Source organism: Suncus etruscus, chromosome 4 (genome assembly GCF_024139225.1).
Source record: "Suncus etruscus isolate mSunEtr1 chromosome 4, mSunEtr1.pri.cur, whole genome shotgun sequence".
Classification (NCBI taxonomy): Eukaryota; Metazoa; Chordata; class Mammalia; order Eulipotyphla; family Soricidae; genus Suncus; species Suncus etruscus.
Window position 1 is genome coordinate 301,189 of NC_064851.1, and position 15,169 is coordinate 316,357.

Consider the following 15,169-nt stretch of genomic DNA (forward strand, 5'->3'; position numbering starts at 1 on the left):
CTGGATCGGCTGCTTGCAAGACAAACGCCCGCTGTGCTATCTCTCCAGCCCCTGTTATATATATTCTTATGTGAGCTAAGTAAATAGCCATGTTAGCTGGCCCAGAAAGTAAATTCAATCTAATTATGTCCAACGGTTAGTGTTGTGTCTATTGTAACCAATGATATTAAGTTTAAATTCATTTTTATCATCTAGCTTTATGCAGTTTTTATGCAGTTAAGCTTTATTTTTTTTGGGGGGGGGGTCTCACCAGGCAGTGCTTGGGCGTTACTCCTTGCTCTATGCTCAGAAATCGCTCCTGGCAGGCTCGGGGGACCATATGGGATGCCGAGATTTGAACCACTGTCCTTCTGCATGCAAGGCAAATGCCCTACCTCCATGCTGTCTCTCCAGCCCCTCTCCTTTGGCTTTGTTTTAAAAATATTTTTTCTTTAGTTTCAAGTTGACAGTTCTGCTGTAGGTATTATGAAGGGCTTCCTACCCTGTTCTTTGCTGCAGACTCACTTCTGATGGTGTTTCTGTGACCTGATTTTATGTGGGACTTGTGTCTGCAGAGAGGATGTGAGGCTGCTTTTATGTTCATTCCTTAACTTTAGGGTTCTGGGGATATGCAGAGGAGAGAGTTCAAACCCCAAAACTGGTAGAGGAAGCACAGGGAGGCCACCAGACCATTTTGTGAGTGTGGCCTAGAGTGAAAGGCTTTAAAAGCATAAGTGCTGGAAGTGATGGGACTCTGCAAACCCATATCATTCAGCATAATTGGCATGTCTTCATTCCTTTGGTTATGACGTGCTCCTTTTCAAATTCAGCATATCTTTTTCCTTTCTTCTCTTTCCTAATCCTTTCTGGTAATTTCTGATTCATTGTTCAGGTCTCCAACTGCATTTGGGGGGGGCAACACCCAGTGGTGTTCAGAGCTGCCTCTAACACTGTGCTCAGGGATCAGGCCTAGTGATGTGTAGGTGGTGATATAGGGTGCCAGGGTTCGAAACCTGGCCATCGCATGCAAGCCAGTGCAGTGCCTTTCCACTGTGGTTTCTCTGGCCCCTCCAACTGCACCTTTTGTCTCTACGAATATGTTGGCATGCTCACTCGCACATTTGGTGGATTTAGACGGGGTCTGTGTCTGGCTGATCCATTCTCTAGGGCCCTGGAATGACTAAGTTGAGACTGGATTTCCCCTGCCAGCATCAGATGATTTGCATTGGCTCCTGCTGGGCACTCATGCTGCCACCTACAACCACTTGAATTTCATTCCAAACCGCCCAGATAGTATATATTTAAACTCACACCATTTGAAGGGAAGTCGATGCTGTGAATTCTGAAGGGAGACTGCTTTCCCCAGGTGGTGAGGTGGCTACAGAATCTATCAACTCTGCTTTATCCTTTCCCATAAAGCAGATTTCCCCTCCTGGGCTTGTTGGCCTTTCCCTGAGACAGTAGATCTTGACTCAAACTCAGATTCGATCCTCAGTTCTTTTGAGGGGGCACATGGTGCTGGAGAACTGAATGCCTCATTCAGTCCTGGGAGATATCTCCCCTGATCCCTATATTCCAGCTTTCAGGGTACATGGCCCCACCCTGCAATCAGAGTTCTGAGTTCCTGGAGTTTTGTTCGAGGGGCCCCAGGGTGCCATTCGAACTTGTCACTTCAGGCTCCACTTCCTTGTGTGTCTGAGGAAAGCACTTGCCTCCTCCTGACCTTTCAGAAGATGCTGCTTGTACCTGTCAGCATGTCCACACATTCATAGAGAGTTTTAGGTTGTATTCTGGAGTTTCTGATTCAGCCACATGCATTTCATGACTCTCCTCTGGGCAGAAAGCTCATAAAGGCAAACACACAGAAGGACATGCTGCATTCTGAGCCAGTTCTGTTTGTATGACACAGGAGTAATGACATGATCAATGGTACAAAGTGACATTTCATGGGGGGGGGGGACACAGAGGGAGGTAACAGTGAAGCTCCAAAGGCAACATAACTAACCACGTAGTTGAGTATTAAGTTGGAGGGGTGAGAAGGATGCGTGATGATGAGTTATGTTGAAATTATGTCCATAAAAATTATAATAGCATTGTAAACCCCCTAAAATCAACTAATTAAAAATATTAAAACCAGGGGCTGGAGTAGTGGCACAAGCAGTAAGGCGTTTGCCTTGCACATGCTAACCTAGGATGGACCGTGGTTCAATCCCCCGGTGTACCATATGGTCCCCCAAGCTAGGAGCGATTTCTATTTTTATTTTATTTTATTTGGTTTTTGGGCCACACCCAGCTGCGCTCAGGGGTTACTCCTGGCTATCTGCTCAGAAATAGCTCCTGGCAGGCACGGGGGACCATATGGGACGCTGGGATTCAAACTAACCACCTTAGGCCCTGGGTCGGCTTCTTGCAAGGCAAACACCACTGTGCTATCTCTCCGGCCTCTAGGAGTGATTTCTAAGTAACCCCTGAGCATCATAGGATGTGGCCCAAAAACCAAAAAAAAAAAAAAAACATTTAAAAGCAATGAATACAAAAAAGAAGAAGAAATAGCAATATAATATATTTAATTTTTGACCTATTTTTTCTGGTAAAATATGCTATATAAAGCAATAGAAGTGACTAACTTGTGGATATGTTAAGACCTTGCTTTATGGAACAATCTTGCTACTGATTTAGTTGAATGCATACTTATAAGTTCACTATTTTTTGGCAGGGTGGGGAGGTCACACCCGGCAGCACTCAGAGGTTACTCCTGGCTCTGCACTCAGAAATCACTCCTGGCAAGCATGGGACCATATGGGATGCCGGGATTTGAACCACTATTAAACTAAAACAAAGCTTAAAAAAAAAAAAAACAAAAAAAAAAACAGTGGGCCCAGAGAGATAGCACAGCGGTGTTTGCCTTGCAAGCAGCCAATCCAGGACCAAAGGTGGTTGGTTCGAATCCCGGTGTCCCATATGGTCCCCCATGCCTGCCAGAAGCTATTTCTGAGCAGACAGCTAGGAGTAACCCCTGAGCACCACCGGGTGTGACCCAAAAACTAAAAAAAAAAAACAGTGAATACAAAACAAAGACAAGATCAAATGAGTTTCACTTGGCCAGCCACACTCTGCTCTGCTGAGCACTTTGGCATCTTGGTCCCAGTTTGCTGTTCACTCAGGTTGTGCCTTGGAGTCTTCCCTGCCAAGTCACTCCCATCACATAGGCTGTAAGTGCGAGGATATAGATGTACATTCCTGACCCAAGTGTTGGCTGCTTTGCGTACATAGTGGTTTGGTTATTGGTTTAGTTGTTTGGAGCTGTCCCTGCAGTGCTTGGGATCACTCCCAGCTCTACTGGCAGTGCTCAGGGAAGCAGGTGGCATCTGGAGTTGAGCCCGGGATTCCTGCTGCAACGTACGTGCTCTGATAACCAAGCTGTCTCTCTGGCCTGAGAACTGTGACTCCATCATGGATTAGTGCCTGCCAAGTCTTGAGAAGAGCTGATTGAGAGCATGTAGGTCCTGCGTCATAGGAGCTTCTAGAAACACTGACCCCCACAGCCTCCAAGAATCAACTTCCAGGGAGCCATTTAGAGAGATGAGAAACTTGGGGTCCGAAAGTTGGCATCCCAGTGTTGAACCAACTCCTTCTGCATGAGGACCTGTTTTGGCATCTGAGGCTGATTGCTCTGGAGTGAGGTATAGGCTTTGGTCACCTCTGCATTTTCCCTCTGAGCCCTTGTTTTTTGTTTGTTTGCTTGTTTGTTATTACAATTGGCAGGATTTCTTTTATTTTAATAATAACTTATTTATTTAAGCACCATGATTACAAAAATGTTCATAGTTAGGTTTCAGTCATCAAATGAAACCTTCACCAAGGTCACTTTCTTTTTTTTTTTTTTTTTTTTTTTTTTTTTTTTTTTTTTTTTGGGCCACACCCGGTGACGCTCAGGGGTTACTCCTGGCTATGCGCTCAGAAGTCGCTCCTGGCTTGGGGGACCATATGGGACGCCGGGGGATCGAACCGCGGTCCGTCTCCTAGGCTAGCGCAGGTAAGGCAGGCACCTTACCTCGAGCGCCACCGCCCGGCCCCAAGGTCACTTTCTTACCACCAATGTTCCCCCTTTCCCTGTCTTCAGAACAGGCATTCTACTTCTCTCTCTCTCTCTCTCTCTCTCTCTCTCTCTCTCTCTCTCTCTCTCTCTCTCTCTCTCTCTCTCTCTCTCTCTCTCACCCTCTCCTCCCCTCTCCTGTTTTCTGCTCCCTGCCTGTGGGTATCCAGAGTAACTCTGGCTGAAAATACAACATTTCTGTTTCTGTTTGTCTGGGTCCCTGGAGCACCACAGGGAACAGAGAACACCCCTGTCCATTTTGTAAGCTGGCTTTTCTGTAAGTAAGAAATCAATGCTATTCTGTTAAGTCACAGAGATTTGGGCTTGATAAAAGCTGCTGCTCCCTGGAGCTGGAGTGGTAGCACAGTAGCAGGGCATTGGCCTTGCACCCAGCTGACCCAGAACGGACACAGGTTTGATCCCCGGCAGCCCATATGGTCCCCCAAACCTACCAGGAACGATTTCTGAGCACAGAGCCAGGAGTAACTCCTGAGTGCCACTGGGTGTGGTCCATAAACAAAACAAAACAAAACAAATAAGCTGCGGCTGATGGGGGGAGCTCTGGGCTTCCCTGGCCTGCTGCCCCGTGCACCTGCTCAACCTCATGCTTGAGAACTAGAGACTAACATGAATGGGGGACACACCCAGGCCGCCTCTGGCCTGTCCAGTGGCCTACCCAGTGGCCTCACTGAGCCCCTCTGGTTAGCCATGGTGGTCTGATGGCCTGAGAGTGGGGTTAGCCTGCAGTGGCGGCACTCGGAGCACTTGAGTGCTCCTCCCCATGGGGTGGGCAACAGGGGACTCAGCGTGCCCAGCTGTTTGTGCAGGGCCCTGGACCCACGGTGACTCACATCCAGGAATTGGGTGTACAGTGCTGTGAGTCAGCTAGGCCTCTTTCCAGAGGGTGGGGGTTCTCTTCGCTGCCCCCATCTCCCCTGGCAATGAGCACTGCTTCTGTCTTGGATGGTAAGCTGGTAAGACTAGCCTGGCACCTGCTTCTGCCTCCCTTCTGCCCTCCAGACCAACTGTCGTTACCATACAGGCTCGACATCACTTCGACCGGCAGTCACAGGTCCAGAAACTGTGCTTAGTTCAGGATCATCGTGAACAACACTGATCCCTACTCTTGTTTCTCTTCCTCTTTGCTGCTTCGGGTGGAGTTTGAGAAATTCCCCCATGCTCGGTGAGTGCTGAGCCGTGTTGCTGCAGCACCTCTGCCAACAGCCACCCCGGACAGTTCTCCACTGTATCAACCTGGGCCTGCCCATAGTCCCTGCTTGCCCCAGCCTGTGGACCTGAGTATGACGGGTCCTTTCACCCACGGCCTGACCTGCACCACTGGAGCACCACTGCTTGCCTTGCACAGAGTCCAGCCTGGGACCCCATATCCTGTCTGCTCTTGAAGATGGTCTTGCTGAGCTTGGAAGCAGTGGGACAGAACGACTGCCACCTGCTGGCCGGGCAGAGAGGCACATGTCTGAGCAGACACCCACAGACATCCCACTGGCACCAATGTCCTTTCTTCACCTACTTTGTGAAGTAGATACTTTGTGAAGAAGATAAACACCTACTTGGGTGTTTATCTTGCTGCATGCTCTATTCAGGGATGGTTCCTGAAAGTTCTCTTGTCCGCCCCAAGGATTATCTGAGGTGTTACTGGAGCTTCCCTTGCCCAGCCTGAGCCTCACCTGCCTGATGCTCTATCTCCCACCCTCACCTGTTGTCTCCCAGCCCTGATGTCTTGGGCCCTGGCAGCCCCATCCAGCAGCTGCAGACACTGACAATGTAGCAGCGATGGGGGAAACTTGGGTCAGGTTGTGGTTCCAGGGCGGAGCACATGCCTGGCAGGTGTTCGACCCCCTGGCCCAGAATGTGACTGAGAATAACGCTGGCTCGGGCTAGCTTCCAGCCTTATACAACTGAGACATGTCCCTTCTAGGGGAATTCCTTTCTCCTCCCACCACAGACACTAAAGGAACAGTGAGCACAAAGGGGAGAGAGGGAGGGTGCTTGGACTGAGAACGAGACAAGTGAGGGACAGAGATGCCAGCTGAGCCAGTGTGAGGTCTGGATTCTGAAACGAAGCAGTCCTGGTCCCTCATCTGCTGTCGTCCCGGCCTCAGCCTGAGCCTTGCGCCCAGGACACCCACCTGGACACCCTTTCCTGGATGAGCCTTTGTCCATTTTTTTGTTTTGTTTTGTTTTGGGGGGGGCCACACCCAGTGACGCTCAGGGGTTACCCCTAGCTGTGCACTCAGAAATCGCTCCTGGCTTGGGGGGCCATATGGGATGCCGGGGTCCATCCTAGATCAGCCATGTGCAAGGCAAACACCCTACTGATGTACCCCTGCTCTGGCCCCGAGTCTCTGTCCTTGGCTCTAGCTCTCACCCCTTTCGAGGGTTGCTCCTGGTCATTGCACCATGCCAGTGGGTGTTATGAGAACCCTCAAGAGAGCATTTTTTGGGAGGGTCACACCCAGTGGCGCTCAGGGGCTACTCCTAGCTCTGCACTTAGAAGTCGCTCCTGGCAGGCATAGGGGACCATACGGGATGCCAGCATTTGAACCACCATCTGTTCTGAGTTGGCTGCATGCAAGGCAAATGCCCTACTGCTGTGCTCTCTCTCCAGCCCCAAGTCAGCCATTTTTTGTTTTATTTTATCTTCGAAATATCTTTACACTAGACAGTACTCAGGATTCCCTCCTGGCTCTGTGCTCAGGGATCACTCCTGGCAGGGTTCCTGGGACTGTATGAATTCCAGGGATAGAACCCATGTTGGCTGCATGCAAGGCAAGAATCCTCTCTCCCCAGCCACGGGCAGCACCTCATGAGAGATCACACAGATCTTCATGGCAACCTGTAAGATGGTGAGATCCACTTTCTCAGGAGCACTGCTTTAGGGAGTCCAGACTCCAAGATGCCACATGCCACCTTGCCATGAGGAAACTTGGCCATGAGAAAGATTGGAATAGCTCTAGTAACAGCAGAAGCAACAGGGCCTTCTAGGGGGTGGGTACAGAGCCTGGCACCCCACATGGCATGAGAAACAAGGCCCAATAAGGGTGGCAGAGCAGGTACAGGAAGACATTGGCGCCAGGGGCTGTCACAGATGGAGAGTGAGTGCCCTGAGCTCAGCCCACCTCACTGGGGACCCCTCCTCCCCAAACCTAGTGACAACCACTCTGACCATTTTTTTGTTGTTGTTGTTGTTGTTTTGTTTGTTTGTTTTTGGGTCACACCTGGCTGCACTCAGGGGTTACTCCTGGCTCTCTGCTCAGAAGTCACTCCTGGCAGGCACAGGGGATCATATGGGATGCGGAGATTGAAACCACTGTTCATCCTGAATTGGCTGCATGCAATGCAAATGCCCTACCTCTGTGCTATCTCTCCAGTCCCCACTGACTATTTCTTTTTTTGATTATTCAAACAATGTAGGGGCAGGAGCAGTGGGGCAAGTGGTAAGGAATCTGCCTTGTCCATGATAGCCTAGGACAGACCGTGGTTCGATCCTCCAGCGTCCCATATGGTCCCCAAGCCAGAAGCGATTTCTGAGTGCACAGCCAGGAGTAACCCTTGAGCGTCACTGGATGTGGCCCAAAGAAAGAAACAAAACAAACAGTAGTTACAAGGTTGTTCATAATGCAGTTGGTTTTTTCCTAGATACAGTTACTCATGATTGAGTTTCAGTCATGCAGTGTCCAACACCTGTCACCAGCACACATTTCCTGCTACTAAAGTCCCCAGTTTCCCTCTCCCGCCCTCCCCTACTGCCTGTGGGGCCTACATTCTCTCTCTCTCTCTCTCTCTCTCTCTCTCTCTCTCTCTCTCTCTCTCTCTCTCTCTCTCTCTCTCTCTCTTCTCTCTCTCTTCTCTCTCTCTTCTCTCTCTCTCTCTTCTCTCTCTCTCTCTTTCTCAGACATACTTCCTCCCCCACTTTTATTTTTGGGGGCGTCACACCCTGAGGCGCTCAGGGTAACTCCTGGCTCTATGCTCAGAAATCGCTCCTGGCAAGCTCAGGTACCATATGGGATGCTGAGATTCGAACCACTATTCCTCTGCATGCAAAGCAAACACCTTACCTCCATGCCCCTCTTCCCCCACCTTTTAGACTCTGTGGTTTGCAAGATTGTTCCTGAGGGCTATCATGCTATCACTTCCTCTCCTTTCAGTACTGAGGCTGTCAAAATGGGTTTTCACAACCAGAGGGACCTGGGGGAAGGTTCCAGAGTCTGAGTCAAACTTGGTCAAGCAAAGGACCCTGGTCCATTGGCCTCTCTCCTCTGTGAAGTTCTGCACATGACCCCTGGAATTGGGATCAAGTGCATGGAGACCACCTGGACAGGTGGGCATAGGAGCAGGGAAGATGGACGGTGGATGGAGCATACCTGGGCAGGGAGCCCTTCGGGGGTCCTGGGCCCCACAGGAGCGCGTGTGGCACCTCTCCTAGCTGGTGGCCTGTTTCCACTGAAGCAGCCCACACCAACCCCACCCCCACCCCACCCAGGCAGCCAGCCCTTGTGCAGACTTCTCTGGCCCCCGTCCTAGGTGCTGAAACCACCTCAGCGTGGGTGTTCGTCCCAGATTAGCCACGTCCCAGGTATCCAGGCTGCTTCCTGACCCTGGTAGGCCACCCCCCACCAGGGCTCTGTCCCAAGCTGACTCCCCTGCCCACGCCACAGCAGAGCCAAAAAAAACTCACAGCTCGGAAAAGACTGCCTCCTGCAGAGATTGGGCTTTGAACAAGAAGAGCTGGCAGCCCAGCTCCCACCTGCTCAGGGCTGGGCGCTCAGCGGCCCTGTGCACGTGCCTGCCCCGGGCCCCAGAAACTGCAGGGGCCGCAGAGCCGCCTGGCTGCAGGCTCTTCCTGAGAACGAGGCTAGTCCTCTCAGTCCTCTGGCGGCAGAACTCCCTAGCCGGCGTCCACAGTAAAGAGAGTGCTTTGGTGAAGAGCTTTAAAAGTCCGATTCACAGCACCGACCAGCTGTGAGAGCTCCAATTACAGGTTCAAAGGTTTCTGGGCCATGGAAAAGTTTGTCCCCGCAGCACAGCTGCTCCCGTGCGGTCCCATCACACGCGGGAAGGTCACGACAAAGCCATGTCCCCGGTGTTGGTTCCGCAAAGCCACAGGGCCCGCCGCCAGCCCATCTCAGGGTGCAGGGGGCCATGCTGCTCTCCAACATGATGCCGCAGCATTCATTCCCCTCAGTGCCCACACAAGTGCCCAGGCCCATCCGAGGCAAACCCTCTCCCCTTCCTGCAGGTTTGGAGTCGCAGACGCCCTTCCCACTCAGGGCCTCCCACTGCTCTTCCTGCAAGCACCCACTTCAGAAGATGCCCTTCCTGCTTTCTGGGGTGTCTTCCCTTACTTGGATACCATGAACCAGGGACCCGAAAGGCTACTGATGTCGGGCACAAGGCTTAGTGGCAGACACCTGACTCAGGAGCGAGGCTGCCGCACCACACCACGAATTCTGAAGGATGGCATTGTTGGCCCAGTGCTCTTCGGGTCTGGAGCCTGGACCCAGGCACCTCCTTTCAGATGACTGTCAGGCCAGACACAGACGCACAGCGCACCTGCAGCACACAGTTAGGTGGCGTGCATGGCGCACACAGGGCACACAGTATACGAAGTGACACACGGCACAACCGCAGGTAAGCACGCAACACCAGCCCACACGCCCCAGCCCGCAGCCGCAGGGAAGAAGGAAGGCGCCAGGAATGGGCTGTCCAGGAGAGTCCGGGAGCCCAGAAGAGCGGCAGGCAGGTCAGGCCTATCTACCCCTGTCCCAGGTTCGCGCCAGCAGCTCGGCCTCAGCGGGCAGGCCCTGTGCGCCTCTCCCGTGCCAGGGCCCACTCCCCGCGCGCCCGCGACCTGGGCACCAACTGCCTTGGGGCTCGCAGCGCGAACTCGCCCGCATCCCGCGCGCACCCCGCGCCCCGGCCTGGCCGCCGGGGCCTCCGTAGAAGTCGCCCTCCCCGACCCGTCCCAGCCCTGCCCGCCCCGCCCAGCCGCGCGCGCTGTCACGGGGCCGGGGCGGAGCGGGACGCGGAAGCCTCGGGCCTCCGCTGCCGGCTGGGCCCACACAGCTCCGCCTCGCCCGGCCCGCACCGCCTCCCGGTGACCCGCAGGGCTCGGCCCTGCCTTGCCCCGCGTCGCCGCCGCTGCCCTCGGCTGCGCCTTGGACCCCCGAGCGCCTGCCAGGGCCCCACGCGTAGGGGAAGCGCCTGGATCCCAAAGGGGACGACGGAGACCGGGCCGAGGGCTCCCGGGGAAGGGCAGGAAGTGCCAGGGGGTCCCCCGCGGGGCGTCTGTGGGTCCGGAGCCCGCCATGGACGCCCTGTGTCTGCTGGCGCTGGCGGGGGCCGCCAGCTTGGCGGCCGCTCTGCCCCCCAACATCCTGCTTATCTTCGCCGACGACTTGGGCTACGGAGACCTGGGCGCCTATGGGCACCCCAGTTCCACCACGCCCAACCTGGACCAGCTGGCGGCGGGCGGGCTGCGCTTCACCGACTTCTACGTGCCCGTGTCTCTCTGCACACCATCCCGGTAAGTGGGTGCCCAGGGGTTCCGGGTCAGGGCTGGGGGGCTCAGCCTCCACCCACCCTCCCTCCGCGCGTTCCTCTGCAGCGCCGCCCTGCTGACCGGCCGGCTCCCGGTGCGTGTGGGCTTGTACCCCGGAGTCCTGGAGCCCGGCTCACGGGGAGGCCTGCCCCTGAAGGAAGTGACCCTGGCAGAGATGCTGGCCAGCCGGGGGTACCTCACAGGCATGGCTGGAAAGTGGCACCTTGGGGTGGGCCCTAAGGGGGCCTTTCTGCCGCCCAACCAGGGCTTCCACCGCTTCTTGGGCATCCCCTACTCCCACGACCAGGTAGGAGCACCTGTTGCCTCCTTCCGCCCAGCCCCCCCAGCCCCCCACTGCCTGCCCAGCCGCTGAGCCCACCCCTGCACCCCCAGGGCCCTTGCCAAAACCTTGTCTGCTTCCCACCGAACACCACCTGTGAGGGCACCTGTGACCAAGGCCTCGTGCCCATCCCACTGATGGCCAACCTGTCAGTAGTGGCACAGCCGCCCTGGCTGCCCAGCCTGGAAGCCCGCTACGTGGCCTTCGCCCGAGAACTCATGAAGGATGCCAAGCGCAGGGGCCGCCCTTTCTTCTTGTACTTCGCATCGCATGTGAGGGCCCCACACCCCCAGTCGCCCCGTGCACGTGAACACATGCAAACGCACGTACACGTGTGACCGTGCACACACACCTGCCCTGCCCCGCCCCACCCCCGCTGACTCCGCTCTCTGCCCCCAGCACACCCACTACCCTCAGTTCAGCAACCAGGCCTTTGGGGGCCGCTCCAGCCGGGGACCTTTCGGAGACTCGCTGATGGAGCTGGATGCAGCGGTGGGGGCCCTGATGACAACCGTGGGGGACCTGGGGATGCTGCAGGACACGCTGGTCATCTTCACAGCAGACAACGGGTGCGCTCAGGCCACTGCCGCCCGCTCCTTCCAGGCCCCCGTCCTGGAAACACGGGCCCATCGGGAGTGGGCAGGGCTGGGTGCCTGCTCGATGGCTGACCCTGCCCATGTACCCCAGACCTGAGACCCTGCGCATGTCCCGCGGCGGCAGCTCTGGCCTCCTGCGCTGTGGGAAGGGAACCACGTTTGAAGGGGGCCTCCGACAGCCCGCCCTGTTCTCCTGGCCAGGCCACATCACTCCGGGTCAGTGCTCACACCCAGGTCTCCTCCTCCCCTGAGCCCCTCCCGAGCCGGTGACTGGTGGGGTGACGGCAAGGCGCCTCCTCAGGTGTGACCCACGAGCTGGCCAGCACCATGGACCTGCTTCCCACCCTGGCAGCCCTGACCAAGACCCCGCTGCCCAACACCACCTTGGATGGCTTTGATCTCAGCCCTGTGCTGCTGGGCACAGGCAAGGTGAGGCACTGGGCAGCCCCTCGCCCGACAGACCTGAGCCACAGCACTCCCACCCTGCTGCTTATGGTGGCCTCTGGGGCAGGTGTGAGGGGCTGAATCTTGGAGCAGCTGCAAGGGGAGGAGCCCTGGGGCAGGTGGAGGGAAAGCAGCTGCATGTGACACTGTCCCCACCTGTCCCCCAGTCCCAGCGGCAGTCTCTCTTCTTCTACTCGCCTTCCCCAGACATGGTCCGCGGAGTGTTTGCAGTGCGGCATGGGAAGTACAAGGCTCACTTCTTCACCCAGGGTGGGTCTCAGGGTCTCAAATAGGTACACCCACAGCCCTCATCAGCGCCCAGCCCAGCGCCCCTCACCCTCCACCCTCCTGGGCCCTGTGCACAGACCACTGCCCTGTCCCCCTTCCCCACCCCTCCCCCAGGCTCCATCCACAGCGACACCACAGCGGACCCCGCTTGCCATGCTACAAACATCCTGACGGCCCACGAGCCACCGCTACTCTTTGACCTGTCTGAGGACCCGGGTGAGAGCTACAATCTTCTGGAGAGGATCTCGAGCGTGTCTCCAAAGGTGCTCCAGGCACTGAAGCAACTGGAGCTGCTCAAGGCCCAGTTCGATGCTTCTGTGGTCTTCGGGCCCAGCCAGATGAACCAAGGACAGGACCCCTCACTGCAGATCTGCTGTCAGCCCAGCTGTAGCCCACGGCCCACCTGCTGCCACTGCCCAGAGTACCCGCACTGAAGGCCCCAGGGGAAGGAGGGGGGCATGCCTGAGAACCAATAACACCAGCTAACACTTCTCCTGTGCTCTTTCATCTAGTCTGGGCAAACCCAGAGCTGGGCCAGACCCTACACTACCTATGGGGCCTGGGGCCGGAGTGATAGCGCAGTGGTAGGGCGTTTGCCTTGCATGCAGCTGATCCAAGATGGTTCGATTCCCGGTGTCCCATATGGGTCCCCCAAGCCAGGAACAATTTCTGAGCGCAGAGCCAGGAGTGGCCCTTAAGCGTCACCGGGTGTGGCCCGCCCAAAAAACAAAAACTACCTATGGAGCCTGTTCCCACCAGCAACTCTCCTGGGTGGGACAGGAAGAGGGTTGGAGCTGAGGTGAGCAGGTGCCTTGGAAGCAGCTTTGGGGAGGCAGGACCTGAACCAGACTCTCTCCAGGTGAGTGGGGGCTGAAGTTCCCCTGGGCACACCTGGCCAGGGATCCCTGTCTGCATGCTCTTCCTGTGCTCTCGCACCTTTGCACAGAACACACTGGGTCTGGAGAGGCCATCAGAATTTATCCCGGACGGAGCAATGGCACATTGCGCACAGTCCACCTGGGTTTCACTCCTGGCATCCTAGAGGGTCAGAGTAATTATTTTTTAACTTGATTGATTGATCGATTGGTTTCTGGGCCACACCAGTGGCACTCAGGGGTTACTCCTGGCTCTATGCTCAGAAATCCCCCCTGGCAGGCTGGGGAGCCATATGGAATGTTAGGATTCGAACTCCCAGGTCGGCCGCATGCAAGGCAAATGCCCTACCACTGTGCTATCTCTCCCAAGAGTGATTCTTGAGTTCAAAGCGGGAAGTAAGCCTGAGCATCGCTGGGTGTGTCCATATCTCCCCAAGGGGCTTGCCCTGTTCCCCTTTTCTTCTCAAGGTCTAACATAGAACCTGGCTGGCCCTGGGGACATAGCTCACAGGGTCACCTTCCCTCCTTACCCCCAGAGGGCTGCCCCCTCCCTGCTCCTGGGCCTCCACTTTCCTGGGGCAGGTGCCACTGATAGCCCCATACTTGGTGCAGGTCACATGCATGGGAGGGGCGAGCCCTGGGTCCCTGAGGGTGCTGAGCCTGGGCCAGACATCTGCCCTGCAGAGCTCTCCACTCTCTGGAGGGAAAGAGGATTCCAAGTGGAGTGCACAGGGCCTAGGGGCAGGGCAGGGCAGGGCATGGGAGCAGCCGGGGCAGGTTGGACAGTAGGCTCCACAGCTGCATTCTTGCCTCTGATGGTCTGGAGGCTTTGCTGCTGACCAGGACTCCAGGAGTCCCGCCCACTGCTGACTGTGAGCTCCATGTGACTCTCCAGGGCACACCCCCACTTCTCCCAGTGATGCTGACTGTCCCCTGGTGGCGCAGGAAGGTAAGAAGCCAGACTCTGAGTTTCTGAGTATGCATCCTCCTTTCATGCATGTGACGAGCACACATGCATGTTCACAGATGTGCCCGGGGGCAGCTCTCTGATGCAAGATGTGGGCAGGAGCTCAGTTGTGGCTGGTACCAGGAACAAACTCCCAGGCTCCAACTAGCAGGTGGCCCAACAACCCCTGGGAGGCCTCCAGCCCCTGCTCACATCTTTATCTCCATCTGCAGTTGCATTTCCCAGTTGCTCCTTGGTGCTCACTGCTTTCTCGTCTCTTCCTGCTGCCATAGCTGGTGAGCCGGCTGTGGGTCTGTGGGCTCATTGGTGGGGAGGGTGCCTGGGGAAGTGTCAGAGGCTCTGACTCCTGAGTCTTGCAGGCATCCCAAGCCCCTTGACAGCTTTCTCTGCATTCCAGCGCCTGACACTTTGTTGTTTTCCTTTCCACTGACTCTTCTGCCCTTCATGACTGCATTTGGAGGGGCTTCTGCAAAAGCAGTCACCGTACCTTCACCCTGCACCTTGCATTTTCACCTGCCCAGGGCTGAGCACAGTGCTTGAGGCACAGCAGCATGCATGCAACTGGGAAAACAAAGGCAGGACTGAGAGTCCAGGACCAGAGAGGAGCCTGCTGTTGGCACCTTTCAGGCTCCTTTCACACCAGGTGCACTGATGCATCCAAGGTGCTCCTGGTGTCTCCTGCATCCCATCCCTGTTATGTTCTCTGAGTGACTTGTACCTGAGACATGGGGGAGACACTTGGGAGAATGTCACCATCTCTATGGAGAAGACGCAGCTATGGGTGTCGGGTGAGGCCGCCTGTGTGTGAACTGAGGAAGAAGCCACATCCAATTTGGGCCACGCAAGTATCAGTGGTGGATTGGGGCCAGGGAGAGAGAGGCAGGCAGCATGGCGGGAGAGACAGAGATGGGACCAGGGAGAAGGGACCACAGGAGTGTACTACAACTGCCTGAGCACCACCAAGAGTGATCCCTGAGCTCAGCCAGGTGTGCTCCCAAATCCAAATAGCAAGAAATTGGCTG

At 55.8% G+C, this 15,169-nt stretch overlaps 1 protein-coding gene and 1 long non-coding RNA gene across 3 annotated transcripts; both read left to right on the forward strand.

Moving 5' to 3' along the window:
- Window positions 1–10,128: 10,128 nt before the first annotated feature.
- Window positions 10,129–12,796, forward strand: ARSA (arylsulfatase A). The gene is made up of 8 exons (XM_049771484.1): window positions 10,129–10,622; window positions 10,704–10,944; window positions 11,031–11,249; window positions 11,377–11,546; window positions 11,665–11,789; window positions 11,875–12,002; window positions 12,185–12,287; window positions 12,420–12,796. The coding sequence occupies exons 1-8, from the start codon at window positions 10,405–10,407 to the stop codon at window positions 12,737–12,739; spliced, it is 1,524 nt and encodes a 507-aa protein (XP_049627441.1). The 5' UTR covers window positions 10,129–10,404; the 3' UTR covers window positions 12,740–12,796.
- Window positions 12,797–13,823: 1,027 nt separating this feature from the next.
- On the forward strand, window positions 13,824–15,077 carry LOC126006136 (uncharacterized). 2 transcript variants are annotated; one of them, XR_007494840.1, is made up of 3 exons: window positions 13,824–14,129; window positions 14,207–14,422; window positions 14,507–15,077. It is a non-coding gene; the product is annotated as an uncharacterized LOC126006136 (long non-coding RNA). The 2 variants fall into 2 exon arrangements; XR_007494841.1 differs by having other exon boundaries at window positions 14,271–14,422.
- The last annotated feature ends 92 nt before the right edge of the window (window positions 15,078–15,169 follow it).